Source organism: Amphiprion ocellaris, chromosome 3 (assembly GCF_022539595.1).
Source record: "Amphiprion ocellaris isolate individual 3 ecotype Okinawa chromosome 3, ASM2253959v1, whole genome shotgun sequence".
NCBI classification, from domain to species: Eukaryota; Metazoa; Chordata; class Actinopteri; family Pomacentridae; genus Amphiprion; species Amphiprion ocellaris.
Window position 1 is genome coordinate 25262799 of NC_072768.1, and position 20762 is coordinate 25283560.

The 20762-nt window shown below is 39.0% G+C and overlaps 1 protein-coding gene across 1 annotated transcript in view; it reads left to right on the forward strand.

The window, feature by feature from the left end:
- Positions 1–18178, forward strand: part of tdrd12 (tudor domain containing 12) — a 32825-nt gene extending 14647 nt beyond the window's left edge. Inside the window, exons 19-38 of the mRNA XM_023263410.2 lie at positions 607–792; positions 898–1051; positions 1202–1329; positions 2801–2992; positions 5496–5624; positions 6255–6372; positions 6512–6651; positions 7827–8044; positions 9507–9588; positions 10057–10238; positions 11553–11760; positions 12314–12406; positions 12539–12711; positions 12795–13082; positions 13494–13561; positions 14724–14805; positions 15039–15152; positions 16612–16765; positions 17959–18031; positions 18105–18178. Coding sequence (XP_023119178.2) covers positions 607–792; positions 898–1051; positions 1202–1329; positions 2801–2992; positions 5496–5624; positions 6255–6372; positions 6512–6651; positions 7827–8044; positions 9507–9588; positions 10057–10238; positions 11553–11760; positions 12314–12406; positions 12539–12711; positions 12795–13082; positions 13494–13561; positions 14724–14805; positions 15039–15152; positions 16612–16765; positions 17959–18031; positions 18105–18178 — 2856 coding nt within the window. The remainder of the gene's footprint in view (positions 1–606; positions 793–897; positions 1052–1201; positions 1330–2800; positions 2993–5495; positions 5625–6254; positions 6373–6511; positions 6652–7826; positions 8045–9506; positions 9589–10056; positions 10239–11552; positions 11761–12313; positions 12407–12538; positions 12712–12794; positions 13083–13493; positions 13562–14723; positions 14806–15038; positions 15153–16611; positions 16766–17958; positions 18032–18104) is intronic.
- Positions 18179–20762: the final 2584 nt, after the last annotated feature.

A 20762-nucleotide genomic window follows, 5' to 3' on the forward strand; every position in this document is an offset into this window, starting at 1 on the left:
GAAGCTGCAACTGACTCTGCAAGAACTGATTAGGTCCACCCAAGTCCATGTGTCAATGGTGTATGGGGAGACTCATTTAATGATATTTTACCATGTCAGAGATTTTTACATTCCACACACAGGGTCTATAAATGACATTAAAATCTCAGTAGATGCACATAATTTTTTAAAGTGTGTTCTTGTTAAGAACTGTTTTGAAAACAAGTACTCTACTGATTCACCAGACCTGAAGCATTCAAGACAATTTAAGAAAGAGGTACAGGTACTTCTCACCGTTGGATGATGCTGTAGTGCCTTCAAAAAAGGGGCCAAAGTGCCCCAGATGTCAGCAGCTCAGAATTTTCCTCAAATCTGCAAATTAAATGATACCAGGTGCCAGCCAATCTGCAGGTATCAGAGGTAGTCTTGGTTAGCTTCTGACAGCGTGACTAGGAAGCAGTGATCAAATCCCATATCATCCCAGAATATCCAGTTCAATTTAACAGCAACTGGGATCTACACACTGGAGTCGTTCTCCTGGTGTGACCAGTTTGTACCAGGGAAAAGTTTATGTTAACATTGAGAGCAAACTATGTTTAACCTCCATTCATCTGACTTTGTCTCCAGGTGTTAGGGAGAAAGCAGTACAGCACTTTATCTACAGCTGACCGTTACAGCTGGCCAGCTGTTGCTCGAGGATGCAACACTCTGATTGTTTCCCACAATGCTGACCAGCCACTGAGCTACCTCCCCCCACTTCTCACCCACATTTTACTCAACTCCATCTTCTCCTCAGTCACCTCCAGCTCAGGGGTGAGTACATAAACACCAAGCAGGATTAATAAAACTGGCTTTTTATTGCAGTGCTGCCACCTCGCCATCACCTTCATGTCTTCATGTTGCTGTGTTTGCATCTAGCCCATAGCAGTGCTGCTGTGTCCAGGCTGGGAGAAGGTCCAGGAAGTGTTTGACCTGCTGGAGGAGAGTAATGTTGCCCGGAGCCTCCATCCCGTCAGTGTGCTGCTCGGCATTGGCAAAGATGAGGCCAAGGCCTTCAAGATCCCCAAAAACTGTAAGAAAACCACAATCTCTGTGTTTCACTCTGCTAGTGGTCAGTACAGTGCATTACTCCACATTTTTGAGGTTGTTATAGAAAATGTGTAAATGTTTGTTTCCATGTCAGAATGTCATATAATTATGAAAATTTCTGTGTTTGTACCAGGCCTGCTGTTGGTGACCACTCCTTTCTCTCTGGGTCGTCTGCTGTCTTGTCACTCTTTCCTGTTCCTGCGGCTGTACCACTTGGTGCTCGATGAAGCTGACCAGCTCTTTACTCTTGCACCAGACCAGGTGACAGCTCATCATTTCTACTCAGTGTTGGTGGTTTTCCATAGAGAAGACCGTCTGACATTCTGTCAGAAGTTCTGAACAGCAAATTCAAAATTGGGCTCTCTTTTGTCACGAGTTTCCATTTTTAATTTGGCCTGTACTTGGCTTTGGAGTTCATGTTAACTGACTACAACTATCAGCATCTTTTGTCTGGTGTCACTAACCACTTTAGACAGTTGAAGCCTGCTTAATGATGTTAAATAGTTCTTGTCCAAACAGGAACATATTGATCACGCACAATTTTAGATGGAACATTTACATTTAGAATAATTAAAGGGGTTGGACTTGTATGAGAGAGTTTTTCAAAATCACTCTATGACCTACAGTGGATGGTGGCCTTTATCCCCTCACTTTGGAGAAGTCTGCAGGAGTTCCAGCATGGGAGTTAAGTAATGTACTGCTATGGACAGGGTCAGCAGCAAATTGTATATTAGCCAACTATAAAATTCCTAGCTGAAAATAATCAATTTGAGTTTAAGAGTGCACTATATTTAATCTGCCAAGGAATGTGGTGGAGTTATGTGATGGTCGGTGTTGGTTTGTCCTTCTGTGAATCTGTTAATCTGAATCCGTCTGTGCACATCATTACTCAAAAACGGAATAACAGATTTGGATGAAATTTTCAACGAAGGTCAGAAATGACACAAGGACCACCTCATTAGATTTCGGCAGTGATGTGGCTTATAGTCTGGATGCACGGACTTGTTTAAGATTTCTGTATAATTGCGAGATAGCGGCACGGCGTCATTGCAACTATGACTACAAGTGAATGCTATATCAGCTGCCTGCTGACGATCACATGATTGCAATTGTACTACAAATCGACTGAGACTTACCCATCGGAGATGATAGAAGGAATAATTGATTCAATTGTGGCGGTGTTTCCCAGTGCCATCAATTTCCTCCCCCCTCGGACGATGTTGCGTGATAGGTATTCGTCTCGTGAATTCGCCCAACGTGTCCCCCCGTCGGACGTTACCATAGGAACCGATCCTAATATTGCCCCACCCCCCCCACCGGACGTTACGGACTGAACCGAATATTCGCTTCGTTCCTATGCCCGTCCGTCCGTCACCCTCCGCCCCGTCGGACGTTATGGAGCAGACCAAATATTCGGATATTCGTCATTAATAGGGTCCGAATATCCGGAATCCAGAAACTTCTATTTGGGCCAACCCTACAAACAAGTTCATTGATGGACACAGCAGGAGAAACAGCAAAAAGATTTGCTGCTGACACTGTCCACAGCAGTACTTTTCTTAGCTTCTGTGCCTTTACTCCTGTCCAATTCTTCAAAATGGGGTTGTGCCGACTGCCATCAACTCTAGGTAATGAACTTAGTATGGATAACCCATCTGAAACATTTGGGACTAACTGATTCACATTTAAACACTTGTTCTGCATATTTTTAAAAACAACATTCTCCTGTCAGATGGTGTCCATCTTGCAGCATTTCCGAAAGGTGACCTCCAGCGAGATGACATCTTCCTGTCCTCAGCAGCTGGTTGCCATTGCAAAAAGATGGACCAGTCATATGGAGGGTTTGTTAGCCAATCACATGCCATACCCCTGCATTGTCATAGCTGTCCCTCAGGAAGCTGCTTTCTACGGGAACATTCAGCAGGTCTGTCAGTTCCTTTACAGCAAAAATATTATATTGTTGCCATGATACTGCCATGACACATTTTTCTCTTTAACCCTTTGGGTTCACATTACCCTTGTACAACTGCAATAGTACTCACTTTATGCCTTTAATATTATCTCTGTACCAGATGTATGGAGCAGCTCACTTTACAAACTTTCATGCGGCACATCATTCAGCCATTGTGAGCTGAAACTTGTTTTTTTTTATCCATCCAGGAGCTTGATAATTTGTCACAAAAACACAGTTATTTTTGGGCTACAAATGTGATAAAAAGGTTCAGTACAGTTGTGGTTGAAACAAATGCAGAAACAAATGAAGGGTTTGGAAGCAGAGTTAACCTACTTTTTGTAGTTTTTGAGAAAAATGGGTTCAAAGTTTTGTATTTTCAAGAATGGTCTAACGTTCAAAGCACCACTGTAACACTATATTTGGATTGTGGGTTAGACTACTATGCCACTAAAGTCTACACCATAAAATATTACAGAAATGATAAAAAACTTAGTTTGGATTTTTGCGGGTTAGACCACTCTGCTTCTAATTCCTTCATACACTGCTGGTCAAAAGTTTCAGAGCACACTCATCCTAAACCAGCTCCATGGGGTTTAAGCCTGGAGACTGTGCTGGACACTCCATGTTTGCAAGCTTACCATCTTGTTCTTTTTTCCTAAGGTAGTTCTGGCAAAGCTTGGATTTGCTCAATTTAATTTGTTTTTATTTGATCTCATTACCTCCTCACTGTACTGTATATGTCTTGCTTCTTTTGCATACGTTGAAATTCTTAATATAGTTTTGTTTATATGTACATTCGATTTTCTTATTTATTGTTGTTAATTTAGCTTATTTCAATGAGCCGTCCAGCGGCAGCTATTTGTATTTTTGTCATGCCCCCATGTATCATGACAATGAAGCTATTCTATTCTATTCTATTCTATTCTATTCTAGTCTATTCTAGTCTATTCTAGTCTATTCTAGTCTATTCTATCCTTTCCTACTGTACCCTACCCTACCCTACAAGTTGCCGACCCTGGAACCAGCAAAACAGCCCCAGACATCACGGTTAGGGTTAGGGTTCTGCCTCCATGTTTGACAGTTGATGTCACACACTGAGGAACCATCCTTTCTCCTACTCGACGGCGTACAAAAATCCTGCATGATGAACCAAAGATTTCAAATTTTGATTCATCAGTACATAATGCCTTCTTCCAGTCTTCAGTAGTCCATTGGGGGTGTTTCATGACCCAGGCAAGCCTCTTTTTCTTATTCTGACGTCTTAGCAATGGTTTTCTTGCTGCAACTCCACCTGTCCGACCTGCAACTCCTAGTCTTCTCTTCAAAGTTGAAACTGAGACTTGCTTTCTCCGACCACTATTAAGCTGTGCTTGAAACGGTTGTCCGGTGAGCCGCCTATCACCAAGCTGTTGACTCTCAGAAACTCGTCTTTTGATTCTGTTGTGGCTTTTGGTCTTCCAGACCTCTCCCTGTCAGTTTCCCTCAATTTCCGAGAGCCTTTTGATGGCGAACAAAGCTGTACTGACTGATGCCTTGACTTTCTTCACAATTTCTCTGTAGAAAAGACCTACATTTTAAAGTGTTTTGGTGGTCTGTCTGTCTTCTATTGTTAATTGCCTTTTCCTCACCATTTTTATAGCAACACACTACTTTCTGCAGTGTAATACTGTCCAAATAATTCTCAAGAGGCAGCACTACTTTTATGTAGACAGAGAGGGTTGTAGGTAATCATGAAAAGTTGGTACACCTGTAGTATTTGGTAGCACCAACTTTCAAGGCCTGATCAACCTCCATTGCCGCAGAACAGCTTTTAGTTATCTCATTTCTTGTTCCCTGAAAAGGGCCTTTTTGTAAAATTCTGAAATTTACACTCTTTACACATTTGTGCCATTTCAAGCTATTCATTGTAATTAAACTGCTTGAATTTCAATAAAAGACTGGAAAAATCGGGGTGTTCTAAAACTTTTGACCGGTAGTATATATGGACAGTCGTACATTGTTCTGTTTGTCTTTGTAATGGAGCCCTTTTATGTGGCTAGAAGGCTTTGTTTGTTTTTCAGCTGAGGCTACATTTGTGAAGATCGTTGTTTGTTGTGGAAATTGCATGGTTGTTTAAAAAAAAAATCTCTTTCTATACTTCTTTTCCTTTTGACTTAACTTTGTATTACATCATACAGTATCGCTGCAGTATTCAGATTTAAAAACCCCATGTTGTCTTAAGAGAGTATGTCAGAATCTATAATAAAATAATGAAGGCTAGTGCTCCATCTGTAAAGCTAGAGCCTTAACTGTTTCCATCCAAGCTTGGAAATTTGGATAAAAAAAATACAAAGTAAATTTCTGTTTTTTATGCCAGAGAAATATGATATGCATCAAAATGTATTTATTATGGAGAGCAAACTAAAAGTTACCATAAGGTTTCATGGAGTTTGAGATTTTCAGTGATCTTCCTAAATGTTTTCCCTTTGTGCAGATCACTCTCATGACTCTGGAGAGCAGTAAGATCTCAGTACTGTTGGGTGCATTGGATTTCAACCCTGACGTTGGCCAGAAGACTCTGATCGTAGCAAACTCGGCTCAGGAGGCTGAAGACGTGTTTAAGGTGACAGCTTCTGTTGTACATCTTAGTATATGGCAGTGTGATAAATCTAAATAATTGGGATAATTCCAATTCCTGTTTTTGCATGTGAAAACTTGAATACCTAAATCACAAATCAAACAAACAGTTACTTCAGTAACTTAGATAACTGTTTCCACTATAGTAGAGTAACTGAAGAGAAGTAGTTATATTACTTTAGTGATATGAAATAGATAGATTTTGCAAGGTCTGGTGTCAAATCGACCTGAATATAAAACATCCCCAGATTTAAGATAATTCACCCTTTGCCAACATCGTTTTTTGAAAAGAAGGTACACCCTTACACTCTAATGCTAGTGCAAGATCCTAACCCTAACCTGTTTTGCCTTTTTCCTCGTACCACCCTTAATGCAATGAAAAGAAAGCTCACATCACTGAAGTATTTATTCTTGTTCAGGGGAATCATGAAATACAGCGATATATAAAACACACAGTTGTGTGTGTTTTTAGTCACACTGTGCTCTGTTAGTCTTGAAGCGCACAGCATAATTCTCTGACAGCTACCATTTTTCAAATTGTCTTTTTGAGCTCGTTTTCTGTGAGGATTACGACAGCATCATTAATGAAAGTCCAATATTTCCCCTGTGATATCAGGCTGTGAGCAACAAATCTGCATTCTGCCTCAAGCTCCATGAGGGGTTAACACACCAGTTTGACTTTGCCATCCAGCAGTGGAGAAAAGACATTGGTCCTGGCACTCATGTTATTCTGGGTAAATTTAATATTTTTCTGGATAGCACTACTGCATGGATGGAGAGCACAGGAAAACATTTTCAGCCATTCACTGAAGTTCCATCACAAACAGTGCCTCTGTACATCATTGTCTTTGTTGTTTTAACTTTAATCCCAAGTGACCACCAATGGATGCATGAAGTGTTTGGGCATTAGAGATGCAACTTGTGTTGTCCACTGTGGTTTTCCCACCTCTCCCAAACTGTTTGGCAACCGACTCTTCTGCATGGCTGAAAACTTCAGAAACCTTTCAGAACAAGTAAGGACAACTAAATAGAAACATTTGCCCAATACACTCTTCTTGTCTTGTTTACACTCAGTGAACACTTTTTCAGGAAAAAAAAATTCCCTTTACCTGTCGCACTGCCTGTAGACACCATGGTCCTATTATCATACTTGAACTTGTTTAGTGGCTCTTATCCAGGTTTATTGTCCTGACTAGATCCTTGCTTGCATTCTACCTACTCTCAGATGTACGTTGCTTTGGATAAAAGCATCTGCTAAACAATATTTTAGAGTTGTAGGAACACTGGGTTTTTCATTGAATAATAAATAGTGCAATGGATTGGGGGGAGGGAGGGAGCGGGAGCCTGCCGCCGCTGCAGGAAAAAATCCTAGAGGAAACACTGAACTTTGTCATATCTTTGAGTCTTTTTTATTAATCTGTAAGTGTCTGCATGACTGTGTAGCCTAAAATTTGTGTATGCTATAAGGGCAGCCTGCGCAATCTCTGATCTACTGATTATGTGTGGAACAGAGTCCTCAAAGTGGGCTAGAGATAGTCGATACCGCCTACGTGACTGTATTGTCAACAGCGGTGCATGTGTTTTTCTGCAAGGGAGTAAAATTTAGGCTTAAGCTAGATGGGCTGCAGTGACAAAATAACATAATAGGTTTCTATTCTGTCAGCAAGGATGGAAATCTGATGTTGTAGTGGGCACAGGCTTTCAAAAACTGGACAGTTAAAGATTGTAAAAATACAGCCTGGTCTTCGAATCATCTTCTAGTTAGTACTTCTTGCCTGATGATAATGTGCAAGCCCCCTCAAACTTTGTCAACGTGACAGTGAGGCGAGTGGACTTGAATGGCCTCCCAAGTTGCCAGATCTATATCCAGTTGAACATTTTTCGGGTGAAGTACAGCTGTGAATTGCATCACGAATGTACAGAATTAAATATCTGGAAAATTATGATGTAATCATATGAAGATGGAGCAGAATCTCAAAGAAGTGTTTCCAGCATCTGGTAGAATCCGTACCACCAAAAAATGTATCTTTTGAGCACTATTAGCACAGTGTGTCAACTGCAGTACTAGGTGTATGTAATCATTGCATTAAAGAACCACCAGTTCAGTATCCATGCTTGCAGCTAGAAAATTGTCCTGGGCGAAGTTTTTGTTTCTCCCTCTGATTGACTCTCTATTGTTTGATCCCAGGGTCAAAGAGAGAGCTGCCCTTATGTCGCCCGGTCAGTGCTTCTCATTTCAGAAAGAAACACCCGCCATATTGTTGGGATTCTGCGCTACCTAGGACGAACTAATGCCCTGCTGCCTCCCGAACTGCTGTCCTTCGCTCAGGGCATACATGTGGCCCGGGAAGACCAGAAGACAAACCGCCCTCTCTGCAGCTATGTGAAGAGCTTTGGAGTCTGCAGGTCTTTTTTTCTCGCTTCTTTAAAAAATGCTTTGGATTTTTATTTTGGTATTTGTGTTGATGTGGACAAAAACAAAAACAAATGCTTACATACCACTTCTGAAGACCATTTTTATCATGGAAGTATTGCGTTTCCAATGACATATATCTCTTAATTTTCTGTGATGGAATCATTTAAACCTATGTGTCTGTCTCAAAAAACAATCATGCGTTTTGATTCCTCATAGATTTGATGTCATCTGGAAATATGACAAAACTCTGCTTCTTTAAGGGGTACAAGCCATAACTTTAGTCATAAACCTTAATTCTAGTCTGATTTAGCCATTTCCTTACCACTTTTGATGTGTGTTTGGGGTCAATCTTTTGTTGGAACACCCAGCTAGATCCAAGACCCAACCTTGTGTCTGATGATTTTAGGTTTTACTGAAGAATGTTAGGGCAATCCTCCTCCTTCTTTATTCTATTTACTTTGTGTAAAACACAAATTAAACCGGTACTAAAACAGCACCAGAACAGAATACTACCACTACCATGCTTGATGGTAGGTACGTGTGAAGTCTGCTATACTGTAGTCGCTTTAGATCAAGAAGGACTGAATGTGATGTGATCTCAAGGCTTTCATGTGCAAACAAATATGGCTGTATGAGCAGCTCACCACAATCAACACATGGGAAGACCTATTGGATTGCTAACCAGAGTGATTGTTTCCAGTAAAGCAATCTTTAAATTCATAAAAATTCTTTTTTTCTGACAATTTGGAGATTAGACAGTTGGAAAGATAAAAAAAAATATTTAAAGAATAACAAAGACAATGAATTCTGGGTCTTTAATAATCTGTATGGCTGCTCAATATTCTAACTATTGCTTTCTCACTAAGATGAAAACGTTTTATCTTTATTTTTATTGCATCTATTGGGTGTGTAACTGTATAAACTGTATATTTTCGTACTGAAAATTTTCAGTATGGGCCTTTTGGTTCCACATGCATGTGCACTGAAACAATACAGCCACTGCACCCTTTGCTATCTAAAGTCTGCTCTTTAGGAAACATGACAGTTTCTAAGTTAATTACAGTGATGATCGGACAAAGACTATGTGCTAACCTTGATCAACTACAGCTGGTTTTATGTCGAACTTGCTCACTCATTTGGGACAGCATCACATTAGTGGTATAAGGAAAAACATGAGTGCTGTGCATATACAGCTCCCCATGGCATTTATGCTCTTATATTATGAGCATATTATAAGCTTTTTTTTCATTGTACTGAAACTGAGGTACTTACTGAACTGAGATTTGAGTTTTAAACCCGTAGCATCCATTTATCATGGTTGAAATCCACTAATCCAGGGTGGTCTCAGTTTGACAAAACCAGCTTTATGATAATGACTGATTTAAATGGATTTGGGAAAGTGAAGAGCAAATGAATAACATGATGTGATTATTCTTGGGGTCTCTTCTGCAGAGATAGCAGTTTGTGTCCTGACCGTCACAGATTCATTTCCCAACTGGATCAGTCTGACCTCCCTGCATCTGGAGTCATAGAAGTAAGAGTGTTAACATGTTTGCCTGTGCTGTGTGAGTTTTCCATTATTCAATGGCCATCAGATACTTCAGTCACTGCTTTCTACCATGGTCTATCTGTAAACACTGCCAAAAATATTAAGGGAACAATAATTAAGTGATAGTGGTCACACATTTGCACAAAAAATACAAACGTTAGCCCAGCTTTTGTACTGCACTGATCATGCAAGTCAGTTGTTCTGCTCTTTGCAACCAGTTGCTATGTAAAACAATTGTAAAATCATAAAATAATCAGTAACAGCTTAAATGAAGCTGCAGATGTGAAGATATTAGCTATTATGTGGCTAGAAGCCTTTGTGCATATTCACAAATCAGACAAGATACCAATTATATTTTTTTCTAACAACATTTCTGTAATAGTATAATTATAGTGCCATTTGTAACTATCATCAGTGAATACACTTATAAATTTGGATCTGTATGTCTCCCAGGTGGTGCCTCTCTACATTAAGACGGCATCAGTATTCTACGGTCGTATTGTCAAGAAGGAGGACAGTCGTTTTGACATAATGTCCTCTGAGATGACTTCTTATTATGCTGACAAGAAACCTTTGGCCAAGGAGCTACTGGAAGGAGGCTTATATGCTGTGCAGGAGGACAATGTCTTCCACAGGTCTGACAATAAAATCTAAATACAACACTATTGGATGATCACACTAACTGTTTCACAGATCTCAACACTTGAAACTTGATTATGCTAGTTTGTTAACTAGCTATAAGTGAATTCAGATTGATTTATTTCAAATTTACTGCTTTACAAACTGCAACTTTTATGTCTGGTATTAGTATGAGTCTGTGGATAAAAACTTCAATAATAGGCCATATAACGGCACACAAAATTCTCTGTTTGATATATATCTCAGTTTTGGAGGCACAGCATTGTACATTTTTGGTAGAACAAAGGCAAACTTTTTTTTACATTATTATTCACAAACTTTCAAAGGTGTCCAATTCGCTATAAATCTTATTGTAGCAGTTAAAGCAGTCAAATGACGCAGAATAAAGGAAGAGCTATATACTCTAGCAATTTCAGCTTTACTATTGCCCAAAGTAACAAAAGTCACAGTATTTAAAAAAAAAACAAAACTTTATTTTAATTGTCGTTGGACAAACCGTGCTGAGGCCTGGTTATTATGTTGAATGTAAACTCAACATGGTGGTCAGTTGACTGACAGAAGTCACACTTCGGTTTGTGCAGGAATACACATTAAATTGTGTAGTGCGCCCATCATGCGTTTAATAGAATTTGCACTTTGTCTGCCCAGCTTTGAAGTAAGGATGCTAATTCTTCATGCAGTTAATATTTTAAACAATTCAAAATATATTGACTGATAATGAGATATAGGGCATACATGCCAAAAATGTCAGTAGACATAGACTGTATATAAAAGCTGGATGTAACTTCCTGGTCTAAATGTGAAGCCACCATCAAAGGGCCTTAACCCTGCCCTCTTTCTAACAACCAGTAGGGGATGACTCATCTCATGGATAACAGAAGTCCAACTTAACTTACCCGATTGGTTCTTGCCACAATATGGATTCTAACAGTTACCAAACAGGGCTGTCAACTGTGTACCAACCTGACTTCTGCACAACACAACTGATGGTTAAAATATAAAACATGTTTTGACTTATTTCACAATTTTTTATTTACTACATAATTCTGTATGTGTTCATTCATAGTCTTGATGCCTTCAGTGAGAATCTACAATGTAAATGTCATGTAAATAAAGAAAAAAACATTAAATGAGAAGTGTGTCCAAACGTTTGACTGGTAGTGTAGACTTTTGACAGTAATTGTTTGGATCATAGGAAGAACCAAACCTTGGAATACTAACCCTAAAGTGAATGCCCTCTTCCAAATGTTTTGTGTGAAATGGATGCACGTTAACCCTCAGTAAATAATAAGACTGTCACTCCTTTGCAGGGTGAAGATCATCTCGGTGCCAGACGGACATAATTGCCTGTTTTTCAGCATCTGTGTGTGGTACATTGATGTGGGAAAGGAGGAGGAGGTCAAATCTTATCAAGTCCTTCATCTGCCAGAGCAGTTTCACTCCCTGCCTGGCCAAGCTGTCGAAATTATCGTCTGCCGAGTCAAGCCAGTTGATGCTGAAAATAACTGGCATCCCAAGGTTTCCTTCCTATGTTGTTACTTAGCAATCACATGCACTAACAACACTTATAAAACCAAACTGGTCTCTCCCTTTATTTTTTTTTAATCTCCTAAAATCTATTGCAATACTGGATTGTTTTATGTTTACCATTTTAGGCATTTTATTTGTTGGAATGACTATGAACTCTTCTATCTTGTCAAAATACTTTCAAAGATTTATTTTATGAAAGGAAACATAAATACAAACAATAAATGTCATTGGGTCGTTGTAAACTGTTGACTGTAGTGAAAATTTGAAAGCTGTAATCCGTTCCAGAGCTTTTCATAATGTTTCTGACTGAAGTATGTATGGGGTCTGTTTTCGGGCATGTTCAGACTTCAGCATGAGTTCTCAGATATATAAGTATCATTGTTTCAAAAATAGTTTTATCTGGTTTGTGTTGGATGTTAGACTTCCAAGCTAAACATCTGTGGCTAGTGTATTTAGTGTCCTTCCTGCTGGAGGGCACACAGTTCGATTGTGAACAAAACTCTTTTGTGGCAGTCATTTAAATGGACATGTGTTCCTGCAGGTCACCAGAGCAATCAGCCAGAAAATCCGAGGCCTGCAGCATCGAGGCAGAGCAGTTCTCAGTCTGGGAAACACTGTTTTTGTTGATCCTATGGTAAGGTGAATCATCTCCTTATACAACTACTTCCATCCAAGTAATTGAGTTAATTGTCAGATTACAAAGTTCCCTGAATCAATGCTCTACTTAGTACAATTTGAGGCATGATTTTTATTTTTTTTCCCCCAGGTTCGGGTCACCCAGGTGCCAGGTGTGAAAACGCTCATAAACGAATACAGCATCCAGTCTGAGATCCTGAACACAGGGATGGGAATCAGCAACCCAGAGCATCTGGACCTACTGAGGGCACTGTGTCAAGAGGGTCCGTCTGGCAGCTGCAAGGAGGCAGAGCACACCTCTAGGTAAGTAGACAACTTATGGCAGGCAATAGCTGCCACTTTCACGAAAAGAAGACTTAAACAGCACATTTTTGTTGTGTTAGCAGGCAGGAGGATGGTTTACCATCTCTGATGGTCACGGTCAAACCTGAAGAAAATGCTTTCAGAGTTGCCGAGGTCACGAAGCTTGCTGCTCAAGAAGCCCCTCACTTAAAGCCATGTGAGCCACTTAGTCCAGTATCTTCAACAGACCAGTCCCTGGTCCGTGCACCATCATCACCTGAAGTCCACCAGGTACCAGGCTATGATCAACAAACCCCATTGGACAGCAAGGCTGACATTGGACAGAGAAATATCTCCCCTGCCATTATGAGGTCAGCTGAGGAGATAGAGAGGTTGGTGTTTTCACTGATGAACTCTGGTTTTTCATGTTTCAAAAGTTCATGATTAGCACATAAGTCTTGCAAAAATTTAAAAAAAAAACCATTATAGACATTGAGGCACATTGACTATTGATCATTTATCATTGATTGTGATGTCTTAAAAACTTTAAAAAGCAGGGATATGTAGGTGAAAAGAAACTTCCCTGCAGTACTTTAGTCTCACTTAGTAAGTACACTTACTCTAAATGTTGACTCACTTAATGTCTCAGCTGCCTAACCAAAAAAAGAGAACAAGTACAGAAAGAAAAGCTACAAAATATATAACACAAATGTTTAAAAAGTCCGTCAGAGTTACAGTGTGTCTAATTGTAGTGTGTTGGTCCAACTGCTGCTCAAAAGAGAAACTATGAATTTCATACACAGCAACAAAGATGGAGGAGAACTTTGCCCCGCAACCAACCTGGCTGCCTGTCAGACCCCCTGGGAAAATGGTAAAATCAAGTTCTCTCTACAGATTTCCTCCTCATACAGTAGAATTTTAGTGAGAATTGTAGATGGATACTAAGAGACTCTGTCATTGTTTTAGCCATTGCATGTGAAAAGCTACTTATACCATATGTAATTATGCATCATTGAATTGCTGTGATTAGTCTGCATAATTGATGACGGTGAAAAATCTCATCAGGATTTTTAGTCGGCGCCTATTTTTTTTTTTTCTGTTCACCAATTCATTCTAAAAAAATGTATTATTGAAGTATCACTATGGAATTGCTGCATCATGACGTTAGTTGTTCTTGGTTCCAGTCACTAGTCAGCTGCAGTCAGTGCTACAGTTTCAGATAATGGCAGCAGCAGCAAAGTCTTACTCCGTGTACTCAGTGTTTGTAGAGATTTCCAAAGAGCCAGGAGTGCTTCAGATGATCACAGAAATAAAAGTTGGTACAATGTGCAAAATTTTGGTGGCACACAACAGCAGTTCGAACAAAATGCACCTGAAAAGAATACACACAAGAGCTATTTAGTGCACAGCCACTTTACATTGGTTTGCATCTCTTCTGCCATCTGAGGTCACATAATCGCAGATATCCGGGTTTCAATACGGCCTAATTCACAATAAAATATATAATACGTATTTGCCTGTTTCAGCTGTCAGACAATAGAACAAATATGAAATAGTGACTGAAACACAGCCAGTTATAACTACATGTTAACCACCAGTCGCTTACAAACTGCTGCTCCCACTCAGCAAACACATGTTAAACATGATGACTGTACTGTGAGTTTGGCTGTAGTTTTACAGAATTTGAAGCTGCAGTCAAAATCAGAGGGCAGTTACACAATGAGAAGAAAGGGAGTTGCCATAGCTGCTCTGTGCTTGTAACATATCCACATGTCCCTATTGCACTTTGTTTAATATTCAGGCCACATTTTGTTGCTTTGTCACTTTGTTAAGCAGTTTAATAGAAACTTGGAATTCTTTTTGAGTTGCACTACTGGCTCAAATATTATACCCTGTTTTTTTATCATTTAAATCATGCTGTCAATTTAACTCTACAGTTTTGACTGTCAAAACGTAAACATTTCTTTCCATTTCATACTGTGCTGGAGTATTAAAAAAATATATAACTTGTATGTGTGGAAATATTTTCACAGGTTTGCCTGAAGGTGCTGATCAAAGCAACCACCAGCAGGTCATTAGCCCTGATGGAGCAGATTGTGATGACTCGACTAAAAGGTGAAAAATAGCTAAAGAGAACTCCTTCCTACTACAACTTTTGTCGACACAAAATTAAGATTGACAGTGTTCTGCTTAAACATTGTGGAGGAAAACTGAAAGTAGTGTTGTGCAATCTATGGTAGATGATCCAGCATATCAAAGTGGAGCGTCACTCTTTAGCGTCTGTGTCTAAAAAATGGAATATTATAAGGTCCTCCAATGTCTTTGTTTTGTCTTTGGTTGTGCTGCAGTTTCCACCCTCAGGTCCGCTGGTATCAAACATCCGACTCTGTGACTCTAACAGTGAAGCTGATGAACCCAGAAAATCAACGCTGTGATTTCTACCCTGACCGAGTCGTTTACAGGTCCGTCATCACCAGACCACTAATGATCGTGCACTTACTTTTCATTACATCCACCATTCAGTGGAGCTTTTTATCCAGAACACTTTACACTGGTGGTAGTGGATACATGTTTAGCACGGCCAGCCTGTGTGTGAATTAAACATACATAAGCATAAGTTTGGATGATGGCCGATACAAAGACTTGTTTCTGTTTTGCAGGCTGGTGTAATATCAGTGCAACAGGTCAGATGGAGTTATAGTTCACAGTGTAACATTGTGCAGGAAACTTAATCCACAAAGTCCATTTCTTCCCTTTGTGGGATGTTGGTTGCTTAAGTTGTTCAGTATTCTTCTGTTCTTACTGAATGATACAGCTGTTTTATAGCTCAAAATTTATTCAAGTCCATGACCCATTGTTGCTCATGATAGTGCAGATAAATCTGAAGATACATTCATCTTGAGCTACTTTGAAGAATGAGCACAAATAAAAATGTATTAGGTTAATTCTGTTCAATTTGTTGACTGATTTCTTTACTGCTGTTCTCTTGTAGTTACATCATGGTTTTCAATGTTTTTTGCAAAGACTTAATTATTTTACCCTGTAGTAAAATGTTGTAAAATAATTTTAAGTGGCACATTCTTATTATACAACAGATGGTTGTTGTTGTGCTGTCTTGTTCTCAAGACATCACCACATTACCAATTGTCATTCTTTTGTTTGCAAGCTTTCATTTATGTGCCCTGAAAATAGAACAGTAAATGTTCCCTTCCTATGTTTGTAAATCTAAAATCAACTAATCATTCTAAGGCTACCATTTGTTTTTTTTCTTTGTAATCCTTGTGGATTTTAACAGCTTTGGTGTTCATGAACATGAGTTCTCCATCCTAGTTACTTGATTATTTGTTAGTCTTAGATTAATGAAATTCAGTTTTGAGAATTGCACACTGAAGTCATTTATTGTCCAAAATGGCAAACAGTCTTTTGTTCCAACTTCTCAAATGTGTACATCTGCTGCATTTTTAGCTTCGTCTTTGTCTGGGACTGTTGGTCTGTCAAATAATGGTGTTTGAAGACATTATCTCAGGCCAGCGAAGTACTGATCTACACTTTCAATATTTTCTGGAACAAGTGTTTGTTGTTGTGCAGGGCCCATTGTGTTTACATACACAGACACAAAGATGGCCATTGGGACCATCTGGTTTCAGGCTGATTGACTAAACCGAATAAAAAAAATGCAAGGGACACATACATATTTGTGGTCTCAGATCTGTAACTCTATAATGGATTCCACTTCCTAACTGCTTGACAACATAAGGAAGATCATCCTGGGGAGAGCTGAGGACAGACTGAGGTGTGCCTGAGGGTGAAGCTAATTTCCATGACTAAAAATTTAACAGCTCTGGCATTACAATTGAGACAGAACTGAAAACTCTCCATTCTCCAGTGCATTAATGCTCTGTCTTTGTTGATTGTGTTCAGTGGCAGAGTAAATGGTCGGTCCTACAGAGTCGACTTGGAGCTTCACCAAAATATCGCAGCAGACTGTTGCTACTTGCAAATGAATTCCAATGAGCCAGTTCTCATACTAGTTAAACAGCAGCAGGGATACTGGGAGAGACTCGTCAGGAACAAGGTACTGAATTAACTTAATTCAATCAACCGCAGAAAGAAATGATTTTCACATCGATTATTTCTATAGGTGTTGTATGTGACATTCACAACCACTGAATGCTGCTAGAGCAGGTTTTAATTTCCATTTTACCTAATTGGTCATTTAGATCAGGTTCGAGATGACCAGGTGACGTCCCTCTCAAACCACTTAAAGAGAAATAAATGATCAAATACAATAGACAGAAATACAGGGCAACAGCTTTTATTACTGAGATTGCTCTCTCTGCTAAAGACACCTTGCTTCTATTATATGCTTGCATAGCAAATACAGGGGGTCGGCTTACGTCAGCGTTCCATTCCTACGGCGCAACGTAAGTCGATTTTCACCGTAAGGACTCTACTTAGTACTGTACTTCCTCTATTTGCACTATTTTATATTCTCAGTCCTGCAACACTTGACCACTTTACTTTGTATATAGTACTTTGTTTGATTTTTTAAAATTTTTAAAAAATTTTTTTAAGAGCATTTTTATCTATTTTTATTCGTATTTGCACTGCTGCTAATTGTCGTGTTCTTCCAGACAAATTTCGTTGTACTTCTGCACAATGACAGTAAAGTCTCTTTATCTTTTAACAACTTGATGTAATACTTTCCTTTTGTGTGTTTTTCTGATAGGGCCAAGCAACCAGCCGATGTTCGTCGGTGTTTCGCCCTGTTCCGAGCGTTTTATTATATCTGTTTTCACTTCTGTGGAGATGACTTTCCTTTTCTTCAAAGCACTGCCATCAAAAGAGTCTGACTTACGTTTGAGAACCATAATGAAGGGCAAAAAGTTTGCAAATGTTGCACAATCCAAGGTGGTGTACAACCAGCGAAAGTAAAGAAAGCCGTCGTATAGTGCCGCGTGACGACATATTCGTCCACTCCGCTCGGCAACTACTTCCACGGAACCAGTTCCGATGTAATGACAAAACACCGTACGTTGTAAACCGAGGACCTGACCGTAACCAGTTCAGACATAACAATGAAACGCTGTATGTCGAGGACGTTGTAAACCGAGGACCCCCTGTAGTTGTTTGCAGCTATATTATTGCTACTTTCTTGTTCAAAATCTTGTATATAGAACTTTAAATAGGGAAAGATATTTCTATTGAGGTAACAAAAAACTGAGCAAAAATGTAATGATGAATTTAATAGGTGATTTCTTTCCACAGAACATGCTTGTCAGTTATGACATGGAGCACATTGATGATGATGATGGTGATGATGAAGGCAAAACACCAAATGGTAAGATGCTGAAATCCTGCGAAGAGACAAACTTCAACCTGCATTGAACTCACGTGTCCACTTTTTGTTTCAGGTCTGTGGTTTGTGGAAAACGCGGGAGAAGATAACTGGTATGTGCATTCAGAGAGCAGCAGTGACAGTGACTGAAGATTACAGGCACACCCTTAGGGGAAAAAAATGCTGCCATCACCAGGTTTTTATCTGTAATGAAGGTTCTGTGACATTTGACCTCTTTAATGCTAAAGCATGTACCATTAGGAGAGGTGAGAGACTCCTTCCCATTTTTCTCTCATAGTATCAAAACTTTTGTTTCTTTTTTATCTTAAAGGTTTGTTAGTAGTTGGCAAGCAGCTGGCCTTGTTGCACCTTCTTGTGCTCTGTTTATTATAGCAATGTGTAACGTAGCCTTTACATCACCTTCTGATGACACTACATAGCCTGGTTTATCACTCCAGAGCAATTAATAGAAACAAACCTAATTTGCATTTGTTTTTCTTCAGTTTTTTTGTTTCAAATTCACTCGACAATGATATGGAAGCATGGCTACTAATGACTTGATGGTTACACTGCTTGCTCTCTCTTCCGTGCTACCTGATGTTTTGTTCTCAGTTCCGACACGAACCTCTTGTGTGGGCAGGTTTTTCCAGCAGTTTGTCCCGATTGGCTAATGAGTTTTGAATATAAGTCTGTGGGTGTGTTCTAAATCGCATAATTTTTCTTTTTACTTTTTGATGTGCTACAGCTGCCTTCACAAGGCACATACTGTTTCATGCAGTATTCATATAACTGGGACACACTACTTAGTCAATATAATGCATCTTAACCTTTGTCGCAGTCTGTAATGCAAAATGAGCTGTCCTCTGTCTGTGGCTCTCAGTGGCTCAAGCTTCTTTACAGTTGCGTGCACATATGTGATGTAACTGTGCAGAGGATTGTGGGTCAGAATGGGCCAGAAATGCATGCTGGCTTACTGCAAAATCTGACTGGATGTAGTAGGACATCCAAGTATTTATGGCATACTACATTTGACACACTCTGCATTGGGACATACGAAGCATTTTTCTGACACTTTATTTAGTATTGAAATATGGATATTGAAATACAGCCAGTGACTTTATAAAAGGATGAGCGAACCCTCAGTAACCTCACACATGGGTTTCCTGCCGTGCAGTTTTGAAGCTCAGTCTGTTAGTCACTTTCACCACCAAGTTCACCACACAGCCATCATCTTTAACTCAAGTTTATTGTAGATTTGTCAGACAATGTTTTGTTAATAAAAACACCATTTTAGTGGCTTAGTTAATACATTGTCTTAATGAGCAGTACTTCTGTACTACATCATGCTCCTGTTTGTTGTCTGACAACAAAATCATTTAAAAAAATGTAAATGAGAAGAGCTTTATTGTTCTGCTGTATTTCGATACAGTGTATGTGAGCACAGAGTACAGGAGAGAAGTAAACAGATTCTGTTCTCATTTACATTGTCATTGCTTCAGTAGAAGGCAGCTGGAAATTTCACCTTTTGTCTAAGAGACTTCCTTAGGTCTAACTGTTCTCATTTACATATTTTTAAGTTTCTGTTGTCAGACACTGGAACAAGTAGGAAAGAGTGACTGAAATACAGCCCATTAAGACTACACGTTAACTAGCAATCAGTCCTAATCCTCTGTACTGCTAAAATCCCTTTTTTTTTTTTTTTTTTTTTTAAAAACCTGCAATGTTGTCTGACAAGATAAATACAAGTTAAAAATGGATGTGCTGATACTTTGGCTATATCTACATGTAAAATAATTACTTAAAGTTAGAAGCAACACAATATCTCATTAGCCAATTGGGACGTGCCCCTGAAACATCCCAGCCACATGATTTTGTGTCAGAACTGCAAACAAAAAAATCTGCAAGTGAAAACAAAAGAGCTGATGGCGTAACCGCAAAACTAGCACTAAAGCTTAAAGTCTGCTCAGTAAAGGCCAAATAATTAGTTTGTAAGTTTGAAGTTTTACTTTGGATATTCCTATTTTTGATTAATTGTCTTTGATATTTTGGAAGTTTTGTTTCATTAGCAAATATGATTCCATACAAACTTCTTCTTCAAAACTATTGGGAAGGATTCATCCTGAAGTGGGTGTCAAATCAAATATTTTTAAAAATTTTTTGCTTACCACATAATTCCATATGTTATTTCATAGTTTTGATGTTGACAGTTTTGTTATACAAAAATAAACTCCAATAGTGAGTTTAGGTAAGGTTGTTATGAAAATCTCAAGATTCAAGGTGTTACATACTCCTTGTAAATACCCCTTAGAACAGGGGTGTCAAACACATTTTAGTTCAGGGGCCTCATACAGGCAAGTTTGATATCAAGTGGGCTGGACCAGTTATATCACAGCATAATAACCTACAACTAAATAACTACAAGTCCAAATGTTTCCCTTTGTTTTAGTTCAAAAAAATAGATTCTGAAAATGTTCACATTTAGGGAACTATCTTTTTACAAATCATTTTGAACTATCTGAAATTTCGGAAGAAAAGTAAGTGCAATTTCAACAATATTAGGCCTCATTTTATCATTCATACAAGTGCATTACAACTTGCACGAGTGTATCTACAACTCAACAGTATTTTGGCTTTATGATCCGAGCAGATTGTCAAGATCTAGAAACTATTTGAAATTTATAGTTTTACGTATTTACAATTTGCGGTTGATGTTTTCTCTGTAATTTTTACACTT